At 36.7% G+C, this 24301-nt stretch overlaps 1 protein-coding gene and 1 pseudogene across 3 annotated transcripts in view; one reads left to right on the top strand and one right to left on the bottom strand.

Moving 5' to 3' along the window:
* METTL4 (methyltransferase 4, N6-adenosine) overlaps nt 1-13901 on the top strand; it is a 56668-nt gene extending 42767 nt beyond the window's left edge. The window contains exons 7-10 of one of the 3 annotated variants that reach the window (XM_006146482.3): nt 372-478; nt 1128-1219; nt 9963-10124; nt 13037-13901. In XM_006146482.3, coding sequence (XP_006146544.1) covers nt 372-478; nt 1128-1219; nt 9963-10108 — 345 coding nt within the window. In that variant the 3' untranslated portion in view covers nt 10109-10124; nt 13037-13901. Of the gene's footprint in view, nt 1-371; nt 479-1127; nt 1220-9962; nt 10910-13036 lie in introns of those variants that run through there. The other 2 variants (XM_014587056.2, XM_027771048.1) reach the window with 2 other exon arrangements.
* LOC102503057 (glucosamine 6-phosphate N-acetyltransferase-like) lies at nt 3086-3963 on the bottom strand (annotated as a pseudogene).
* Nucleotides 13902-24301: the final 10400 nt, after the last annotated feature.

The raw sequence follows: 24301 nt of genomic DNA, 5'->3' as shown, positions 1-24301 counted from the left end.
CCCCACGTAAAGAAAAAATCCCCAAAAAAAAAAAAAAAAAAAAGACATAGGACAAAAGAAATAATGTAACTTATCTCAGTAAGCTTTTTGTCTTAATTAGATATTGAAGTGCTAATATTTTGGATAGTTAAATATATAATTAAAATGAATTAAAATTTTAAATTATTGGGTTGTTGAAAAAGTCATGACACATTTTTGCATAGAAAACCAGAAAAATACGCCATTGCTTTTCTCATGACCCAATTCATATGTGGCTTACCATTTGGACTCCCATTATATTTTTATTAGAGGTTTAATAACCTATGTAAAGGGACTGAAAACCACATAATGATGAAAAATGAATTCTTTTGTTTCCTGCTCCTTCCTATCAGATTACCAGTTCAGGAGAGTTTGTGTTCCCGTTAGATTCTCCACATAAAAAGCCTTATGAAGGTCTTATACTGGGGAGATTTCAAGAAAAAACTGCTTTACCATTAAGGTAGGAAAGGTAATTTTGTTCAAAATTGTATGAATGTATTTTTTTTGGTATAAATGTATTTAGACTTTAAAATTATTAATACAAGGATCATTGATTTGCTTTGATTTTTACATTTTTGGAACTCTGAAATTGGCCCAGAACACTAAAGATTGTATGGTATGGCACATGAAATTTTATATTATTATTTTTTAAGAATTTTTTTTTTCCCCTTTCATAAGAGAGAGTCAGAGAGACAGGGACCCCAATGGAGTCTAATACCACGATCCTTCCCTAAGACTTCTAGCCAGCCAGGATGGCAGACATGCTCCAGGTGGGCCTGGTGTCCGGGTCAACCTGAGACCTGAACCTTGGGGCTTTCCATGTGATCCGAGCATCATGCAGCGGCACCCTAGTGCCCTGTGTTATCTTTTGTTTTACCTGGTCATTAGCATTACACAAAAAAGAATTATAGAGAAATATCTCAATATTTAAGTTGCTGATTTCTTTCCTTGATTGAGTTCTAAAATTTGTTTTAAAATAAAATAAAATACTATTTGAAAATTCTATTTAAGATACTATTTGAAAGGTAAAAAAGTCAGTGCACTTTGGTTTATATATAAGAATAGTTTTTTAAAAAATACATCTTACTTTTTTGTTCTTTTAAAATTAGGAATGCAGATGTTAAAGTGCTTCCCATTCCAGACCATAAATTAATTGTCAGCGTGCCCTGTATTCTTCACTCACATAAACCACCTCTTGCTGGTATGTTTTTATAAAATAGAATTGTTGAGACTTTCATCACATTGAAAAAAAGGATTAAATTTAGTATTTGAAAGGTCTACATATTTAAATTAAATCAGATGTGTATTGTTTTAATATTCTAAAATTGCATAGCAGAAGTAATAACAAAATTTATGAAATAGAGAATAGATTAGTTTTATATATCACCTTATCTTTTCCTATTACATTATTTTTCAAGTTCCGCTGGCTGTCATTTGCTCCCCTGTCACTGGTCTTGACAGATGAAGGCTAATGGGGCGTCGTAGTTTGGCGAGGGGCCTTCTTTTACTACTAGAGCTCTATTTCTTGCTTGTTCTAAAACTGGGAGCTTAGAATAGGGGTCAGAGAGATGGTTGGAATTCTGTTGATATTTGGTAGAGACTTCATTTTTTTGTTTTTAAAGAGATAATGTGATTTTTTTGGATACATTGGAAAAGTAATTACTACAGCCTGCCATTCTCATTTGTCTTTTTTTTAAAGAACTATTTTATTTTATTTATTTATTATTATTATTTTCACTATTATGGACAGGTTTAATGTAACATGGAATGCAAAAGATGAGAACCATTAATAAATACTGAATTCTTATTTCAACTTTAAAAAATAATTAAATAAAGTGAAAACAGGATAGTGATCAGAATAATGTTACCATTATGGTCACATTAAATAGAAAAGCTTCCACCAGTAGTTTAAGAATGTGACAAACGCAGTATAATACATTTTTAAGTATTCCACTTGGTTTTTTAATACCCCATTTTCCATAAAAATGTTACTCAGGTGAGAGGATTTCAGATGCTCATGAAAAGTGAAATCAGGGTAGAAATATGTATGTTCAGATTTGCTAATTAACTGTTAATAACTTAGATGTGCCATTACATTTACTCTTAGGTATTTTTAATGAATAATTATTATGTTTCAAACATAAGATAGGTAGTGCTTTGTACAGGACTATATAAACTTTCAGTATAATATTTAAATTACTTGAGTCATGTTACAGTTTACAAGGTAATTTTGCTTACTCTATTTCTTTAAAAGACTGACCAGGTTGTTTGCGAGAATTAGTGTCAACAGATACTGGGCTGCACCATATATAGTTATAGCTAATTTATCCAACTTCATGTAATATGTTAGAAATGATCCACCTGTGAGTATATTCATGTATGTTTCTCTGAAACAAAGGCATTTCATTTTATGAATATAAGAAACAACCTTAGTCACTGTGTACTTTTTAAAAAAATGAGCAGTATGGATAGCAGACATAACTCCTTACTACCCATACTCTTGGCTACAAAAAAATGAAGCCAGACTTTAGAAAAGTACAATGCAAGAAAAGATTCAAGTTAAAAATATATTCCTTTGGTTAAAAATCATCCCCTTTGTAATAATTCATCTGTAATCTAAATTCACAGCAAGTCCCACCAGCCCCAAATAATCTTCTAAATGTCATTATACTTTTAGTATTACAGTGTTTTTGCCAGTCCAGTATTTATGGAGGTCTCTGGGTTGCCATGACAAAATATTTTAGTCCTAGAAAGGATATTAGCTTGCAGCATTAGCTCCTTTGACAAATGTCTTTCTTTAAAGATTTTTACTTTGGGACCAGCAGTTAGCGTAATGGCTATGTCGCTGGACTCCCACGTATTCGACTGCGGTTCACGTCCCGGATCCTGTGGCTTAAAACTCACGCAGGGCTCATGTGCATGCGTGTCCAAGATCCCGAGAGGAGAATGGAGGAGAAGGGATTGCAGCGTGGCCATCCCCCTGGGGGTTGATTTCTCACTTTCTGTCTCTCTGCCTGGTGAGCGCACACACCCGAAAGCAAAAAAAAAAAAAAAAAATTTTTTTTTTTTACTTTATAAACCTCTGACACTTGTAGTTCTCTTCAGATACTGTATATTCAAACTTTTTATAGAAATCAACATTTTGGTGGGACTAGCAGTTAGCATAATGGCTATGTCTCTGGACTCCTATGTAGTTGACCATGGTTTGAGTCCCGGACCTGGTTGCTTAAACTCACTCTGGGCGTGTGGGCGTGAGTGCCCAAGATCCCGAGAGGAGAAGGGATTGCGGCGAGGCCATCCCTCCTGAGGGGTGATTTCTTGCTTTCTGTCTCTCTGTCTCTGTCTTTCTGGCGAGTACACGTGCCCTATAGCAAAAACCTCTCAAAAAAATTTAATAAAAAAAAGAAACCAACATTTTGTGGTAGACATTCAAGAGTAATCTTGTAACAGTTCAGTTTCTTGCTCAGCAAAGTAAGAGTTGATAATAACAATTTGCTGAGCTGTTTTCTTCTGCATTGATTACTAACTACAACATCTACTCTTCGTCTCTTAGCACAAGAGTGGATGAATTTATGTTCTATTATCAGAGTGGCTGTAGCAACGATCTGTCCTAGGTTCACATCTTCCACAACCGTAACATAATAATCTCCAGATTTCTTCATATGCTCAAAAGATTTCATGAATTGTTCAGGGCTAACAACGCCAGTCTCTTGTCAGCTGACCCACTACCTTAAAAAAAATCTCTATTTAAGTCAGCAGTACAAAGAGATCTTAAAACTAGGCCTTTTCTGGGATGTGTTAGGAAATAGCTGGAGGAAATGTAGCTGTATTCTGACTCCAGTCCACTTTGAGTACACGTGGGTCACACATAGGTGTTTCGTCAGGTTTCATCTTTCCCGTAAGACCAGTGGAAGCTCCAAAGTTGGCGTTGCTCTCCAGGCACTGCCGCTGGAGTCTATTATTATTTTTTAATTTGACAAGAGAGAGAAAGGAAAAGCAAGAAAGTAAGCCATCAGGTCTGGGACTTGAGTTGTGGTTGACCATGTGGCAGTCTAGTACCCTAAGCACCATGTCACCTGCCAGCCCTCCTCATTAGTCTTAATACTTTAGTATAATGTTCATCCTTTAATGAAACCAAGCAGCAGGGAATAGTGAAACATTTGATTTTGAAGATCAACTAATGTGAGTTTGGTACTTGGTCTTTTATAGATTCTTCTCTTCATACACGATAGTTACTTTAATCTACCTCAAAGTTCTTATTTGAAGAGAGCATAATGATTTTTAGTCTTTCAGAGTTGAGAGACTGGTTATAATATATTTAAAATTCTGTTGCATATAGAAAAGCGTTGTTGGGAAAGTCATGATGTATTTTTGCATAGAAAAACAGAAAAATAACTTGTTACTTTGCTGACAACCTGATATAAGTTCAGTAAATACTGCATCTTCTTTTTAAATTTTTTTTAAATACTGCATCTTTTAAATCAGAGTTTAAAAACATGGAATTGTAAGTCCTTGAGAAATAATGAATTGATATTCAAAGTTCACTTTTAAAAGAATTTCTTCAGGAAAGAAATAAAACTTCAAGCCGGTAGTAACTAAAATTATAGGCAGATTATCATATTGTTTTGCAGAATGTGGGTTAGTTCATGAGCCAGTATAAGGCAAAGCATTAATGGGACAAAGAAATGGGGTATTATCTGTTAAAGATAACTTTATAGTATTATCAACTGGACTGGGGAGAAAGGTAAACATGTTGGAATATTCACTTTGCAAACTAAATGACATGATTGAATGTATAAAAGAACTTGAAATAAAATAAGATAAAAAATAATGTATCAATAAAGGTCCATTAGTTTGGGGGAAAAAAAGAAATAAAATAAGAAAATGATAAAAATAAACCAGTGGAACACACATCCACATACACACACACACACACACACACACACACACACAAAGAAGAAAGTCATAGACTTCATTAGTTTTTAGAATGGAATTATTTTGTGCTATTTCCTTATCTTTCAAAAAATTTCTAATGTCATTCCCAAGATCAATGATTATCTTAATACTATTTGAATTTATTTAGTAAATAGTTTTCCCAGTTTCCACATTGTTTCACATAGTGGATTTGAGTTTTATAAATTTAACAAGTCTGACATTGAAAAGTTTTATGTGATTTTTTATTTATAAATACTAATATTCTCTGTAATTAATGATAATTTAATTTCTTCTTTGCAATGTTTAATCTATTACACGTGTTTGATGCTCCATTACTTAGCATAGAGTTATTTCATTGTGTTCTTTCTTGGCTAAGATTTTTAATAATTCTCTTTTAATTTTTACATGTAATTGTTAATACGTTTGATAAATTTCATTTAAAAAATTATTATTTTTGGGACCAGCAGTTAGCGTAATGGCTATGTCACTGGACTCCCATGTAGTCGACCACGGTTTGAGTCCTGGACCCTGTGGCTTAAACTCACGCCGGGCCCATGTGCGTGCGTGCCCAAGATCCCGAGAGGAGAATGGAGGAGGAGGGATTGTGGCGTGGCCATCCCCCCAAGGGGTGAATTCTCACTTTCTATCTCTCTGTCTCTCTCTGTCTCTTTGGCGAGCGCACGCGCCTTATAGCAAAAACCTCTCCAAAAAAAAAAATTATTATTCTTTAGGATTCACTTAATATATACCAATTGTCTGCACTCTATGGCCAAAACTGAATGACTAGAGGATATAGAAACATAGAAAATGGTTATAGATGCCAGATATAGTATGGAAAGAGAGTGGGAGAAGGAGAGTCTGAGGAAAGACATTAAGGAGAAAAAATAGGAAGACAAGACATTTATGGGACAAGAAATGGCTTATTATCTGTTGATGATAACATGTATAGTATCCCCCAGTGGACTAGTGAGAAATGTATTCATGTTGGAACATTGACTTTACAAGCTAAGTGACATATGTGATTGAATGTATAAAATAAATTAAAATTAAATTTTTTAAAAAAGGATTACACTTAAAAAAACAACCAAATTCCAAAGAGAATTTTTTTTGTTATCATTCATGATTCTTATTATCTTAAATTGCTTATGCAGAAGAGCCTTTATAATAATTGCTTCATTTGGGAATATTCAGATGTCTGATGATCTATTCTTTGATTTAGAGGGATTCTTTTATTTTTGGAGAAGTTTTTGCTATAGGATGCATGTGCTTGCCAGAGAGACAGAGAGACAGAAAATGAGAAATCACCCCCCAGGGGGAATGGCCATGCCACAATCCCTTCTCCTCCATTCTCCTCTCGGGATCTTGGGCACGCACGCACATGCGCCCGGTGTGAGTTTAAGCTACTGGGTCCAGGACTTGAACCACTGTCAGCTGCCTGGGAGTCCAGCGACATAGCCATTACACTAACTGCTGGTGCCTGATTTAGAGGATTTCTCAATGACAGAAGAAAGCCTTTACACTTTGGACTGTTATAGACTCTTCTCTTCATACACGATAGAGTATGCATGCACGCATATGAGATAGGCAGACAGAGAGATGAACACTCATCAGACTCTGGTCATGCTGTGATCGCTAGTCTTCCAGTTTGGGATCCTAGGCACTCATTTACTCATATGTGCCTGGTGTGTTTGAGGCTGACCATGTCAGGGATTTGAACCACAGTTGCCATGTGAGATTTGGCATTCCTCAAGTAGTGCATTACTGCTGTGTCTCAGCCTCAGCCGCAGTCATAGACTCTTTATGCACTAAATATATGACTTAAATGATAAGTGAGATTACACTATTTGAGGAAAAAAATATGTTTGGCACTACTTAATACAGCATGGTATGTATATGTGTGTGTGTGTGTATTACATTTACTTTAATCTTTTTTATAATTTGATAAGAAACAGCTTAATTTAGTTTTTGTCTCAGACCTTATTTTATTTTTTTGACTTTTAAAAATCCAACAGCTAAGGCCTTAAACTTTTCATTTTCAAGTGATAGTTAACGATTGATTTCTTTAATATACAGTTAAATTATATGTAAAGATTAGGCTCTTGAGCCAGCCAGTGATGTGGTAGTTAAAGTGACTGGATCCCAGATGGCTGACTGTGCAGTTCAAAGCTGGGACCCAGTGGCTTGGAAAACATTCTGGGCATGTGTGTGCATGCCCAAAATCCTGAGAGGAGAATGAAGGAGAAGGGATTGCAGCTTGGCCATCTCCCCTGGGGAGAATGCTTCTTTACCTCTCTCTTTCTCTCTCTCTCTGTCTCTGGCAAGCACATTGCACCATATAACAAATTTAAAAAAAAAGTAGTCTCTAGGGACAGGTTTTAAAATAGTGAATGAATGTAAAATAAATACATTTAAAAAACAAGTTAATGAAAATTGTTCTTGCCCTAAAGTTACTGCAGCTTTCTATGAAATGCAGCTTCACCACATTCCCAGTAGAGAGCAGTACAACATATTTTTATAATTGAGAACATTTAAAAGCCACAGGTTTGAGGGGAAAAATCTGAATGATTCTCTCTCTGTATATATATATATGTATAAAATCCTTATGTTTTGGTTAAGTAGTGATAGATAAGAAATACGTGTAGTGTTTTATTTTTGATTTCATGTTACTGTTATATATAGCAAGAGTATGTATTTTAGGTAAAGAGCAATATACATTAAAGCCATCAAAAAGCAACTTTCAGGTTTTGGCAGCATATTTTACTCTGAAATTATAACTGTAAGGATTTGGTATAATATATATTCTGTATGTGATGTTTAGAACTTTTCTCCCCTTTTCTTCTAGAAACACCAAGTTATATGTATTTTTAAAGTTTAATTTGTTATTTCTGCTGCTAATTTAACAATGTCACCTTGAAGCATATTCCTTTGCAAAATGATACATTTACTTCAGGTTTCAAGATTTTCTCCTATAGATGAAAAGATAAGCCATCACTAGCTATGGTTTACAACTGAATACAATGAATATATATCCTCTTTAGAGATTTTTTGCTATAGGGTGCATACACTTGCCAGAGAGATAGCGAGAAATCACCCCTTAGGGAGGATGGCCATGTCACAATACTTTCTCCTTCATTCTCCTCTCAGGATTTTGGGCACACATGCATACGTTGCTGGCATGAGTTTCAAGCCACTGGGTCTGGGACTTAAACCGCATTTGACCTTGTGTGAGTCCAGCACCTTAACCACTATGCTACCTGCTGGCCCCACGAATGCATATTCTTAAGTTTGAAGTTTTAAGGTAGGATAGTTACGAAATAAAAGTATTTGAATCAAAATACTGGTTTTCATATTGTCCCTTAGAGAAATTTCCACTCTTTACTACTTACAGTTGCTATCCGAAGAGTTCATCATATTTTTGTAAATTTTTTTTTTTTTAGATTTTTGTCATATGGCATGTGTGCTCACTGGAAAGAGGGAAAGTGAGAAATTACCCCCCTGGGGGATGACCATGCCACATCCTTTCTCCTCTTTTCTCCTCTTGGGCTCTTAGGCACTCATGTACATGTGCTCAGTGTGAGTTTCAAGCCACCAGGTCCGGACTTGAACATGGTCAGCCATGTGGGAGTCCAGGCCCTTCACCGCCACATTACCTGCTGACCCTGAGTGAATCATATTTGATGAAATCATATGCACTGATGTTGGAGCTATTTCTCCTGTCCTGCTCCATGCCATAGAGCAAAAGGGAAATGACTGGCTATGTGTGGATTATTTCATCTCCATTGGATAGAATAGAAGTACATTTTATTAATGCCCGATGTTATGTTATCGTCTAAGTATATGTATGTCATATTCATGTTTACATTGATATATTTGCCTTTGTTTTAAAGTAGATATTTAAAATTAGTGAGAATAAGACATTTCTTTTAATTTGTTATTACTTTTTTTATTTTTAATTTTGTTAGAGGGCATGTGTGCTCACCAGGAAAGAAGAGAGGAAAAGTGAGAAAGCACCTTCCACAGGGAATGGTCACATCTCAGTCCCTTTTCTATTTTTCCTCTCAGGATATTGGGCATGTACACACAAGTGCTGGGTATGTTTTTCAAGCTGCTGGGTCTGGGTCTTGGACCATGTAGTTGACCATGTGGGATCCACCTGCCTTAACCAAAAGCCACCAGCTGACCCATCCATGATTTATTTTACCTTATTTTGAAATAAAACAAATGTGGTTAATGTTGTAAAAACACTACTTGATTTTCTGTTTTTCACAACTAGAAAGAAAAAAATCCTGGCAAAATGTATTACATTAAGAAAATATGATGGTAATAAATGGGTTTAGGCTCTATGAGCATTAAAAGTGATTTGAACTGGATGGAGTGGTCTGTGCTTGTAGTTCCAGCAACTTGGGAGTCTGAGGCAGCAAGATTGTGAATTCAAGGCCAGCCTGTTCAATATAGTGAGACCATGTCTTTAAAAACCTTTTTCCAACAAATGACCATTTTCAGTAGTTATTAATACATTGAGTAGTTAATATCTGTGGAAATAGTATGGTGAAATTTTAGGTAAAGAGGGATCTATAATTTGAGTGTATTTTGCAAAGAGACTTATATTTTACCTTAGTTTTTAAAGTGAGTAGTCTTTGTATTGTTTCTATAGAGTTCTTCATGTATGTTTTATGTTTATTAAAAAATGAGTTAGTACTCAGGAGATATGTTAGTAGTATTGGAAAATTGAAAAGTCACCTAATTTCACATCTACAAATGAGAAGCAATAAATCAGGACTACTGAAAATTCTTACAATATTTTTCCCAACCTTAAGGGCATGCATTTTAAATTCTATATTCTAATGCATGCATTCTAACTATATATAGTAAAGCCTGTGACAGATTCCTTGAAATTTCTGTCCTTTTTTTAAAGTGAAATATCCTTCCTTTGCAACTCTTAACTGATAAAAGGAAATCGATTCCCTTCTTAATAATAATTTCTTTTCTTTTTTTCTTTTTTTGGACAGAGGTTCTGAAAGACTACATTAAGCCAGATGGAGAATGTTTGGAATTGTTTGCTCGGAATTTACAACCAGGTTGGACTAGTTGGGGCAATGAAGTTCTTAAATTTCAGCATGTGGATTATTTTATTGCCCTGGAGTCTGGAAGCTGACAATCATCTAAATTCAGTTAGTGGCATCTTCAGTGTTGCTCACCTCTTCACCCTTGATTCTAATTTATTTTTCCTTTTATTACCAACCAGTACACTTAGAAACGTAAACAGGAGCTGGTTTTCCAGGAAAGCGAATAGAAGTGATTAGCTTTCACGTAACTTTGAGGTGAATTTTCCTTTAGTTGCATGTCCTTTCACATTATTCTTGATTCATCACACATAAAGAGTCAAACGGTTAGAAAAATGGCAAGAGTATGTTATTACAATTCAGAAAGCATACATTGTGAACCAGAGTCTATAATCCTGCCTATGGGTGTATTTTGTTTGACCCGTATGGTATTGTAATAAAAATTCCAACCATCATTCTAAAAGACTGAAAAATTTCATGTATAAGTCCAGATTTCTGCTGTCTTTAAACATCAGAAGGTCTGGTTTCGTTAAGGCCTATGTGTTGTTTCCTGGCATCAGTCTGCAAGACCTAGTGATGGTGGTTCACTTAGGAATGGCCATGTACTCTTGGGTTTACCACTTCTTCCATATGGTTCATTTATATTATTTACTTGGTCCCCTATGACCTGAAATTGCAACTCCTGGTAAATTGTTACATTTTTGGAAAATGTATTGAAAAACCTCCCAGGTATTATATGAATATATTGAGTTTATACAGTATTTTTTAGTGAGTTTTAAATTGTACTCAAGGTCACTTCAGATACTTCTAAGTTTCACATGCCTTTCTACAGGAAAATGAAAGAATATTGCTTATAAAAATGTTTGAAATTGGGCCAGCCCCATGACATGGTGGTTAAGGTGGCTGGATTTCACATGGCTGATTTGTGTGGTTTGAATCTTGGACCCGGTGGCTTTTGAAAAACACTCTGGGCATGTGTGCATGTGTGCCCAAAATCTCAAAAAGAGAATGGAGGAGAAGGGATTGTGGTGCGGCCATCCCTCCTAGGGGGTAATTTCTTATTTTCCCTCTTTCTCTCTTTCATTCTCTGGTTTTTGTGTCTCTTGGCAGGCACATGCACTCTAGAAAATTTTAAATATAAGTCAGAAAGTAAACACTATTTATGATTATAAAAAAATTGGGAACCAGCAGTTAGCGTAATGGCTATGTCGCTGGATTCCCACGTAGTCGACCGTGGTTCGTGTCCTGGACCCAGTGGCTTAGAACTCACGCCAGGCGCATGTGTGTGCGTGCCCAAGATCCTGAGAGGAGAATGGAGGAGAAGGGATTGTGGCGTGGCCATCCCCCCGGGGGGTGATTTCTCGGTTTCTGTCTCTATGTTTCTCTCTGTCTGTCTGGCGAGCGCACGCACCCTTATAGCGAAAACCTCTAAAAAAAAAAATTTATATTATTTGTTGATTTGTTTACTAAACAAAGTATTTTGTCTAAACAGATTCTTTGGAAAACACGTTGCTTTATTATATATTTATTACCTTTTAAAAACTTGAGGTATAATTTCCATAAAATAAAATTCTTTAATTTTCAATGTAGAGTTCTTTGAGTTTTGAAAATACCATTGTCTGCCTACAACTGTCATCATGATATAGAACATTTCCTTCACCCCTAAAACTTCTCAAGTGTCCCTTTGCAGTCAGTCTTCTGCCTCCATCCTTGGCCCTGGCAGACAGTGATTTATTTTCTATCAGTAGTTTTGTTTTTTTCAAATTTTATATAAATGGATTTATACAATGTGTACTCTATTGTGCCTAGCTTCTTTCACTTAGCATTTTGAGAAAAATATTCATACTATTTATAGATTATTTACACATTTATCTACTAAGTAAAATGTTAGACTGAAATAATTTTGACATGCTTAACAATTTATTTACTGATTTTGTCTAAAAATATTTTGAAGTTTGTTTATCCTTTGAGTATATGACTAATAATAAAGGAATAATTTTGTATGTATAGGAGTAGTCTGATTTGTTATTTAAAAGGAAAAAGGTATTAAACTTGAAGCAAACTTCTCACAACCTCATTTGAAATTCTCTTAAGTTTCTTGTAGTATTTATAGAGTTTATATAGTTGGTGGATACATTTTACCCTCATCAGGTTTTTGGACTTTTATTTTTGTACCATAAATACTGGTACTAAAATAGTTAAATAAAAATTTTTTATTCAATGAGTCTGGTTTTCAAATGGCAGGAGTTCAGGTCTTTACTTCTCTTCCTAAATTGTAGTCTCTGGATCTTGTATATAATGCCAGTTTAATTAAGTATTGGGATCTTCTTTGAATAAAGGATGATTTTGTAAAATGGAACAATAACATCCCTTGTAAGAATAGGGGAATATGAACATTAAACTTTGACTTCATTACCACTCAGTTATTGCCAGCTAACCTGATGAACTTAAATACTGTAGAAGGCATTTTTTACTCAGAGCTTTTTGTATTACATTTATAACTGGTAATAATGTTACTTTATTTTATTCATTAATTTTTAAAATCAAATCCTTTTTACTAGTTTAAGGTGTTTTAACATTCTTGGTAATAACTTGGGCAAAGGGATGGAGATAACATTTACTGAATAGTATGTGTTATTCTGTACTATGCTATATATAAATACACATGCACACACATATGTGTGTGTGTATATATGTATGTATATGTATACATACGTACATAAATATATATATGCATTCCTCTTCATTACCTCTACTTGAGAGGTAGATAATGTCTTCATTAATATTGAGTTGTTGGAAAAGTCATGATGCATTTTTGCAGCAGATGGCAATACTTCATTTTTGGAAGTACTAGAGTCATTTGCACCTATGTTACTACTATGTCATTTTTAGCTGACGCTCTAGCTTTATTCTAAAAAAAAAAAATTAAGAAGTTTAGTTGAGTTTTGGAGATTTTACATGTTGAAGGTGGAAGACTAAACTGCATTTTCATTTTATTTTATGGTTTAACTCCCATAAAGGGAAGAACACGCGTCAAGCTTGTGAAAAGTTGAGTTAAGTTTATGGTGACAATGCTCTCTACAAGAATATCAGTGCCAATGATGGCTCACTAAATTCCAGGTTGGTGATTTTTATCTCAACAATACTCCTCAGTCGGGGAGGCCCACTGAAGTTGATGACAACAAAATAAAGACTTTGATCAAGTCAAACCCCTGTTACGTGACATGAGAGATTGCATAAACATTGAACATCCATCATTCAAGTGTTCATGACCACCTGAAGAAGCTGGGATAGAAGCTCAATATTTGGATTCCTCATGAACGTAAAGAAATTCATTTGATGGCATGTATAAACATCTGCAATATGCTCATTAAACATGAGAAAAAAAGATCCTTTTTTTTGAAGGAACCAATAACTGATGATGAGAAGTGGGTTATTTACAACAATGTGGTATGCAAATGGTCTTGGTCCTAATGTGATGATTAGCCTCAAACATTGAAAGCAGACATTCATCAGAAGAAGGTTATCCTCTCAGTGTGGTGGGATTTTAAAACTGTTGTGTTTTTTGAGCTCCTACCAAGAAACCAAACAATCAATTTGAATGTGTACTGTTGGCAGTTGAATAGTTTGAACAAATCCATTATCCAGAAATGTCCAGAGCTTGTTGATTGTAAAGGAATTGTGTTCCATCATGACAATGCGAGACCACACACAAGTTTGATCCCCTGTCAAGAATTATTGGAGCTTGGATGGGATGTGCAGCCACACCCACCGTACTCGCCTGATACTGTGCTGTCAGACTTCTGTTTGTTTCACTCTCTTCATAACTTGCATGGTGTAATGTTCAATTCAATGAGGCTGTAAATCAGCACCTAGTTCTGTTTTTTTGCTGGTAGAGACAGGTCCTTCTATGAACAAGGAATCATGAAGCTCACTGAAAGATGGCAAAAGGTTATCGGACAAAATGGACAATATGTCATTTATTGATCTTTGTTCTTTATACAAATAAATGACGTTTAAACAACAAAAAATATGTCATGAATTTTCTGACAACTCCAAAATTGAAAAAACTGAAGCCAAGGAGATTGTTTTGGTGTAAACACATATTAAGTATTGAAAGTAGGATTAGCATGCATACTTTTCTCACTCCAAAGACCATGCTGTATTCTGTAGAAGAACTTGGAAAACTGAGCAAATGACCAAAGGATTTCTAAAGTGAAGTCACTGGGGCCAGCAGATGGCATAGTGGTTACATTGTTGGACTACCACATGGCTGACTGGTTTGAGGCCTGGACTCGACTCATTGAAACTCATGCTGGGCGTGTGTGTGTGTGTGTGTGTGTGTGCCCAAGATCCCAGGAGAAGAGATTGTAGCATGGCCATCCTTCCCATGGGATGATTTCTTACTTCTCACTATGTGTCTCTCTTTCTCTCTCTCTGGCACACTCACATGCCTTAAGGACAAATGAATGAATGAATCAATAAATAATAGAATAAAAAAAAATAAAGTGAAGTCATTGTACTCTAGCCTGTCCCCTCTAGCTGTAGAATTTAGTTTTATTTGACCTTACTCAGAGGCCATGAAAATCAAAATGGACTTCCTGGAAAACGCACCCATAAAAAGTGTCCCTGTCATTTCCCTACCATACAGTTAACTCCTAACTCTATTCAAAAAGTTTAGAAATTGTGCATCATAAGATCATATCCTTAGAATTCCTGGCCTTTCTCTTGACAGTCTTTCACCTTCCTACACAGTATCCATTAGGGGAAAAAATAACCACAGAACATTTAATTACTCTTTCAGGAGTGTATCTTCTTTAATTTGATCCTCTTTGTCACTCATCTTCCTTCAGTCTTTAGTATTTGTACTCTCTAGTCAAAGGTTGACTTATTGATAGTTTCCTTTCATTCTCTTGGCTACGGTAGGGGCAAGGGTCCTTTATTTATTTATTTATTTATTTATTTATTTATTTATTGTTTATAAGGCAGTAAAGCCAGTGTAGCACAATCTGTGCCATTTAAAGCCAACTTAGCTAGGGTTGAACTGGCTTTTGACTTTGGGCAAAATAGTTAAGTTCCTAGGACTCAGTCTGTCCATCTTTGGATATGGGCAATAGTAATATTACCTTATAGAGCTAATGTGAGGATTAAATGAATTCATATGTGTAAGGCACTTAGAATAGTGCTTGGAGTATTTTAAGCACTCAATAAATGTGAGAACCCCTTGTGTATTTTTCAGTTTCAGTTTTAAAAAAGTTCTTTATCGCAGTCTGGACTCAAATTCAGGGAATTCACCAGAAGTTAAATGTCAGCTCCATCTCTGCCTGAGCCTTAAAATTGCCCATAAAGTTTTTCTCTCTAAACATCCCATTTTTTTTTTCTTTGTTTTTTCCCCCATAGAGTACATGTGCTTCCTAGAGAAAGATATAACAAGGAAAAGTGAGAAATACCGCCCCCCCTCGGGGGGGAATGACCACACAGAAATCCCTTCTGTATTTTCTTCTCTGGATTTTGGGCACACATGCACCTGGCGTGATTTTCAAGCTGCCAGGGCTATACCACAATTGGTCATGTGGAATACATCATCTTAGCCACACTACCTGTTGGTCCCATAAACATTCTCTTAAAAAAATCTATTCATTATTATTTTTTAATTTGCTATAGGGCACCAGAGAGGGAGAAAGTGAGGAAGAAAGCCACCAGGTCTGGGACTTGAACTGCAGTCAGCCATGCGGGAGTCCTGCACTTTAACCACCATACCTCCTTTTTTTAAAAAATTCATTCTTAAGGGATCTCATTCTTTAATCTGTACCTGATTTCATACATGACAAAGCAATGAAATCTTCCTTTTTTCCCATTGTGGTCCTACCTAAAAACAAAGTAAAAACAAAACGAAGCCATGTGTGGCTTTGGGTTTCATTTCCTGATTACTTGCTGTCATGCTGGCTCTGAGCTGTGTAGCTGCTCTGTATTGCTTTTTAAAAATATTTTTAAAAATTTATTAATTTAAATTATTATTTATACATTTAATTGCTATACATCATTTAGATTGTAAAGAGACTTTACCCAGCATGACATACACCTCAGTCAACCCAGTTGAGAATATATGCACATCTTCAACAAATAATAAACCATATATGTGTCCAACAAATGCCTTACCTCTTCATTTTTCCCCAAATTTCCTTTCCTATGCTCTTCCCATCCCCCACTCTTTCTACTTTGACTCTAGTGTCCATAACAAATTTTCCTGCTTATATATGTCCTTCAGTCTTTCAGTCTCTGCCAGAGTGCTGACAGTCGGTATATGTTAAGGGGAGATGTACAGTGTCTTTTTCATAGCCTGATTTGCCTCACTCAGCAACAGATCTTCCATATTCATCTACTTTCTATCAAATTCTAGGGCCTTGTCTTTTTAATGGCTATATAGTATTCCATGCAATATATGTGCCACACTTTTTCACCCTTTCATCTGTTTGTGGACATTTGGGTTGGTTCCATGTCTTAGCAATCATGAATAAGGCTGCAGTGAATATAGATGTGCAAGCACTTTTCCAATTGAGTGTTCTCCTATCCTTTGGGTAGATACCCAGGAGTGGAATTGCTGATCATATGGTAGTTCTATTTGGAGGTCTTTGAGGAACCTCCGTATTGTCCTCCATGGTGGCCAATTTACAATACCACCAACAGTATAAGAATCTTCCCGTTTTACCATATCCCCTCCAGCACTTATCATTTTTGTTTTTTTAATCTTCTCCATTCTGACTGGGGTTAGGTGGTATCTCATTGTGGTTTTGATCTGCATCTCCCTTATGATGAGGGATGTTGAACATTTCTTTATATGCTTTTAAGTTATTCATATATCTTCCTTAGTTGTTTATTCAGCTCACTTTCCCATCTTTTAATTGGGTTAAATTTTCTTTCCAAGTAAGCTGCTTAAGTTTCCCTATATTCCTTTTTTAAAAAAAATTTTTTTAGAAGTTTTTGCCTTAGGGCATGCACACGCACCAGAGAGAGAGAGAGACAGTGAGAGGGAAAGTGAGAAATCACCTCCCAGGGAGGATGGCCACACTGCAATCCCTTCTCCTTCATTCTCCTCCTGGGATCTTGGGCATACATGCACACATGGTGGTGTGATTTTCAAGCCACTGGGTCTGGGACTCAAACGCTGGTCAGCCATGTAAGAGTTCAGCAACGTAACTGGTAGACCATCTGTTGGCCCTGTTTTTTGTTGACTTTTACAGGTGGTTATCAGTGACTTTTCTAATTTTTCTTCTATATTCTGCAACTTCAGGCTCATACCACAATTTCATTTTCTTGGCTACTGTAGGTTCAGGGTCTTTTAATACATCAAAATAGATGCATTGAATTTTGCTGCAGGTATTATGAACTTAATCCCAAGAGATTTTCCAGTTGGTAAAACATAAAATAAAGGCCTTTCTTTAGGTGTTCTGAGAGGCACTAATGGGAATATCTCTTCTTGGAAGTAAGCATTTGAGGAAGGTCAAGATCATCACCAGTTAAATAATTCTTAAAAAAAAAAAAAAAAAAAAAAAGGGCCGACAGGGGGGGGGGGGGGTAAGGGGCTAAGGGCCAGCAGGTGGAGTGGTGGTTAAGGTGCTGGAATTCCCACATGGGCTACCTCGGTTTGAGTCCCAGACCTGGCAGCTTGCTTTCTAACTCTCCCTCTCTCACTCTCCCTTTTCTCTGGCAAAACTCATATGAAATCAATCAATCAATAAAATAATTATTAAAAAAAAAAAAAGAAAAGATCATCACCAGCCAGTGATCTTGGAGGAGGACATAATACAGAAGGGCTTTTTCTCACCCCACATATTACACAGATGCCCTCTTCATAGGCACAACCCTAGCAATGACGAGAACCTGATTGGTGCACAGAACTTTTACAAATTGTACAAGTGAAGAACTTATTCTTTCCATGTGGATTGAATCTTGCTTTTGTAGAAGTCAAAGTTTTATTTTCACTCAGCTTTCTTCTACCGCTTTCTGTGGTACTTCTAGCATTGTTTCTCCTTGTGTCTGGAGTGATAACAATTCCAAGTTTATTTTCACATTTTTCACACACCATCCTTCCACTGATAGTTTTCCTAGCTACAAAAGCAGTAGCAGCTTGAAAACATCCTGTGTGATGTTTTTAGACAGGTTCTTGCTGTGCTGTGATTCTCCTGCCTTAGCATCCCAAGTAGCTGGGAATGCAGGAGCATGCCACCACACCTGACTTTTATAATAGTTGTCTTTTGAAGAGAAAAATTTACAAATATTAATGAGTCCAACTATTTGTTTATTTTTTTATGATACGTGCTTTTTGTATCTTATTTTTTAAAAAAACTTTATTAAAGTCCAGTTTATTATGATTTTTAGTTTTGTTTTCTTCCAGAAGTTTTATAATTTAGTTCTCTTTTTTTGGAGAGGTTTTTTTGCTATAGGGCGCGTGCGCTCACCAGAAAGACGGAGAGACAGAAAGCGAGAAATCACCACTTAGGGGGGATGGCCACACCGCAATCCCCTCTCCTCTATTTCTTCTCTCGGGATCTTGGGCACACATGCACACGCACCCGGTGTTGAGTTTAAGCCACTGGGTCTGGGACTTGAACCGTGGTCAAACACATGGGAGTCCAGCGAAATAGCCATTATGCTAACTGCTGGTCCCTATAATTTATTTCTTAAATTTGATTTATTATCTATTTCTAGTTATTTTTGCATATGGTGTGAGATAAAGATTAGTGTTCTTCCTCCCCCTAAAGTATTAATATATTCCATTGATAACAGAACTAATGGTTGATAAAATTTTCAGGTCTGCTATTGAGTTGCCTTGGCATTATTTTCAAAAACAGTTGAAAAAAATATGTGTCTTGGGGGGCCAGCAGGAGGCATAGAGTTTAAGGCTCAGGACTCCCACAAGGCCAACTATAGTTGAGTCCCTGACCCGGAGGCTTGAAATGCATGTTGGGCATGTGTGTGTGTGTTTGTGTGCCCCAAATCCTAGGAGGAGAATAGAGAAGTGATTGCAGCATAGTCAGTCTCTCGCCGGGGGTGGGCGGGGGGTGGGGGAGGTTGAGTTCTTGCTTTTTCTCTCTCTCTTTCTCTGGCAAGTGCATGTGTGCTATTGCAAAAATCGCTATATAAAAAAACATATGTCTAGTGCTGGACTCTCAGCTTGGTTTCATTGAGCTATATTTCTTTTTTAAAAAGAATTATTCTATTTTAACTTTATTATTATTATCATTATTATTTTCCAGTTTGGACAGAGAGAGAGGAAGTGAGAAAGTAAGCCACCAGGTTCGAGACTTGAACCGTGGTCAGCCATGTGGGAGTCCAGCACCTTTAACCACCATGCCACTTGCCGGCCCCATCATTGAGCTATATTTCTTTATGACAATTTCAGTCTTTTTTTTTTTTTTCTGAGGATAAACATATTTTAATGACTACAAGAGGATTACTGTAGTAATTATTTGTTTCTTAATAAGCTTAAACACATTAACTTTCATGCTTTAGATTGCTTTACAAAAAAGAGTCAGTGGTCCATAACAGGAATAACTATATCAGAACAACAAAAGTATTAAGTTATTTATTAATGTCCTTAACTGAGTGACTCAGGTATGAATTTCCTCATTATCCCTGAAAGGTCGAACCAGGACTTTTTTATTTCAGTTTCTTTTATACATTCAATCACATTATTTAGCTTGCAAAGAGAATATTCCAACATGTGTACATTTCTCCCCAGTCCAGTTGATAATACTGTATAGTTATCTTCAACAGATAATACCACATTTCTTTGTCTCATTAATACTGAGCCTATTTTTCTCCTTAAAGTCCTTCCTCAGACTCTCCTTCACCCACACTCTTCCCACACTATATCTGATGTTCACAACCATTTACTCTGTTTCTGTATCCTTTAGTCATTCAGTTCTGGTTATGAGTGTGGACACTTGGTATATATTAAGTAGAGACATACAGTGTCTCTCCTTCATAGCTTGGCTTGCTTCACTCAGCAGTAAAATTTCCATATTCATCCATGTTCTGTCAAAAGTCGGGACTTGTTTTTTATGGCTGAGTAGTATATGTAACACAATTTTTCTTTAAAAAATAATTAATTTATTATTTTATTTCATTTTCTTTTATACATTCAATCACATTATTTGGCTTACAAAATGGATATTTCCACAGGTGAACATTTCTCCCTAGTACTATAAAACTATAAAATATCTTCAACAGATAATACCACATTTCTTTGTCCCATTAATGCTTTGCCTCCCTATTTTTCTTCTAAATGTCCTTCTTCAGACCCTTCTCTTTCACACACACTGTATCTGGTATTTACGTCTATATACTATGTTTCTGTATCTTTTAGTCAATCCGTTTCAGTCATAGAGTGCAGACACTCGGTATATGTAAGTGGGGACATAGAATTATGGGCATTTGGGTTGGTTCCATGTCTTAGCAATTGTGAATAATGACACAATAAACATCGATGTGCAAGCGCTTTTTCGATTAAGAATTCTGTCGTTTGGGCAGATACCAAGGAGTGGGATTGCTGGATCATATTGTAGTTCTATTTGTAGATTTTTGAGGAATCTCCAAATTGTTCTCTACAGTGTCTGGATCAATTTACATTCCCACCAGCAGTGTAAGAGAGTTCCCCTTTCACCACACCCCCAACCCTAGCACTTATCTTTTTTTTTTTTTTTTTAATCTTAGTCAGTCTGACTGAGGTTAGGTGATATCTCATTGTGGTTTTGATCTGCATTTCCCTTACAATGAGGGATGTTGAGCATTTTTTCATATGCCATTACACGAACCGCGGTTGACTACGTGGGAGTCCAGCGACATAGCCATTACGCTAACTGCTGGTTCCCGGAGTGATTTTTTTCAGCTCATTTTCTCATATTTTAATAGAGTTGATCATCTTTTTTTCGGGACTGCTGCTTGAGTTCCTTGTGTATTCTGGTTATCAGTCCCTTTTCTGATACGTAGTTTACAGAAGTATTTTCCCATTCTGAGAGCTTTCGATTCACACTAATTACTGTGTCTTTTGCTGTGCAAAAACTTCTTAGTCTGATGTAATCCCACTTGTCTATTTTGGGGATTATTGACTGTGCTTTGGGGGGTCTTATTTAAGAAGTCTTTGCCTTACCCCAGTGTCTCCCAGAGTTTCCCCAGAGTTTTCCAGGAGCGGTTTTATAGTCTGAGGTCTTAAGTTTAGATCTTGGATCCACCTTGAGTTGATTTTTGTCAATGATGAGAGATAGGGGTTCAGATTGATCTTTCTGCAGATGGATATCCAGTTTTTTCAGCACCATTTGCTGAAGAGGTTTTCCTTTTTCTAGTGGATTGATTGGGTACCCTTTGTCAAAAATCAGTTGGCTGGGGACCAGCAGATGGCATAATGGCTATGTCACTGGACTCCCATGTAGTTGACCATGGTTTGAGTCCCAGACCCAGCGGCTTAAACTCACACCAGGTGCTTGTGCGTGTGTGCCCAAGATCCTGAGAAGAGAATGGAAGAGAAAGGAATGCGGCATGGTCATCCCTCAGGGGATGATTTCTTGCTTTCTGTTTCTCTCTCTTTCTGATGAGCGCACACGCCTTGTAACAAAAACCTCTAAAAAAAATCAGTTGGCTATATGTTTAGGAATTTATTTCTGGGGATTGTATTCTGTTCCATTGGCCCACCTGTCTATTTCTGTGCCAGTACCATGCTGTTTTGATTACTAGAGGTTTGTGGTATATTTTTGGGTCTGGGAGTGAGATGCCGCCCACTCCACTCTTCTAAGCACCAAGAGTCGATGGTTTTTGCTATAGGGTGTGTGCACTCACCAGAGAGAGAGAAAGTGAAAAATCCCCCCCCCCCCAGGGAAGATGGCCACGCCACAATCCCTTCTCCTCCATTATCCTCTCCGGATCTTGGGCATGCACACACATGCACCTGGCGCGAGTTCTAAGCCACGGGGTCTGGGACGCGAACCGCGGTCAACTATGTGGGAATCCAGCGACATAGCCATTGGGTTGTATGAGATTCCCAAAGTGTAGCAATAATGACAAAGGATTGTTTTATCTACATAATTATAAGTAATTTTCAATCTTTATTCATTTTCTGCAAGTTGTTGAGCTATTCCATTTTGTTGCTACTTATCATTCTTTCCTTGTCATATCATCTGAATGACCTTTTCTTATTCTGAGTGTCTTAGTTTGATGGAAACCATAAAGACAATATATTCTAAATTGAGGGAAAACTTTATAGCTGAAAAATTGGAGCAAACATATGAGCACAGGCTCATATACTGATGGGAGTTAGACTCCCTGATTCACTTGGGTAGATTACCTTTTATTATTTTTTTTCTTAATGCACAGTGACATGTAAACCAATAATTTTACATTGAAATTTTAACTGAAATTAATTATCAAGAAGTCAAAACATTGATTATAGATGGGTGAAGATTGTTGTATTGCAGTTTTCTCATGTTGAGATTGGGTTAACAATGGAGATGATATAGATACATATATATTTGAAGATGTTTCTTTTGATCCATCTGATAAACAGTTCTTGACTTAATTTGGGATTTCTTAGTCTACTCCTGATTAAGGATGATAATGATGAAATAAAAAATGATCTGAGCTGTCATGTGTCAGGCACTTAGTAAGAGCTTTCATTTAAGAATTTACTTAATCCGGAACCAGCAATTGGTGTAATGGCTATGTCGCTGAACTCCCATGTAGTTGACTGTGGTTCGAGTATGGACCTGTTGGCTTAAATTCACACCGGGTACGTGTGTGTGTACCCAAGATCCCAAGAAGAGAATGGTGGAGAAGGGATTGTGGCGTGGCCATCCCCCCTGGGGGGGGTGATTTCTCACTGTCTCTCTGTCTCTTTCTGGCGAGCGCACATGCCCCATAGCAAAAAACCTCTCCCCCCCAAAAAAAGAATGAACTAATCCTTACAACATTTGTGAAGCAATATTGTTATTCTGCTGTACAAATATAATAAGAAATTAAGTGATGTGTCCAAGGCCATTGTTGAGATTTTGACTGAATTCCAAGCAGACATTTAAATCACCTTTTAAATTTATTAAGAATTGTTTTTAATCACCAAGTGTATGGTTTATTCTGGTGAATATTCCATATGTATTAAGGGGAAAAAAAGTATATTCTCTTATGGTTGGAATGCTATTTAAAAGTTAAATAGGTGAAATTGGCTTTGTGTGTGTGTGTGTGTGTGTGAGTTTTATTGTTATAGGGCATGCGCACTTACCAGAAAGACAGAAAGTAAGAAATGACCCCCAAGAGAGAGGGTAACACTTCAATCTGTTCTGTTCCACTCTCCTCTCAGGATTTTTGGCATGCATGCACATGTGCCTGGCATGTGTTTCAAGCCTCTGGGTCCAGGGACTTGAACTGTGGTTGGACATATGGGAGTCCAGCGACATAACCATTATGCCATCTGCTGGTCTGGAAATTGGCTTTTAGTGTTACTCAGATTTCCTATATCATTACTGATTTTATGTCTCCTTGTTCTATTGATTACTGAAATTTCAAGGTGTGTTTTTAGAAGTTTATTCCATGAATGAGAGAGACAAGCAGAAAGAAAGAGAGACAGATACAGTACCTCTAAAGGGTCCCATCATTGTAATTTACTTTAAGCATTATCTAGTACCAGATTATGGGCACATATGTTCCAGCATACTTAGGGGGCCTCTCTGGACATGAACCTGTAATCTTCCCATGTGGATTTGTCCCATAGAGCATCATGTTTTACTACCATACCATGGTCTAGACCCTACCTATACTTTTTTTATTTTTTGAGAGGTTTTCGCTATAGGACACGTGCGCTCGCCAGACAGAGAGAGACAGAGAGATAGAAAGCGAGAAATCACCCCCCAGATGGGATGGCCACGCTGCAATCCCTTCTCCTCCATTCTCCTCTCGGGATCTTGGGCATGCACGCATACGCGCCTGGCGTGAGTTTAAGCCACCGGGTCCAGGACTCGAACCGCGGTCGACTACGTGGGAGTCCAGTGACATAGCTATTACGCTAACTGCTGGTCCCGACCCTACCTATACTTTTTGATTTGTCTACTTTTATTTCTCTTAGCTTTTTTGCTTTATGAATTTCAAAGCTTTATTTTATGGATATATACACATTTAATATTGATATGTTTGTTTATTATTATTAAATACTTCTCCTTACCCCTGCTGATATTTCTTGTCTTTATATGTACTATTTCTAATATTAACATAGACAGTTCAGCAAGTATCTTCATGAGATGTCC

This window comes from Tupaia chinensis, unplaced genomic scaffold, assembly GCF_000334495.1.
Source record: "Tupaia chinensis unplaced genomic scaffold, TupChi_1.0 Scaffold000180_1, whole genome shotgun sequence".
NCBI lineage: Eukaryota > Metazoa > Chordata > Mammalia > Scandentia > Tupaiidae > Tupaia > Tupaia belangeri.
This window is presented reverse-complemented; position numbering and strand designations above follow the sequence as displayed.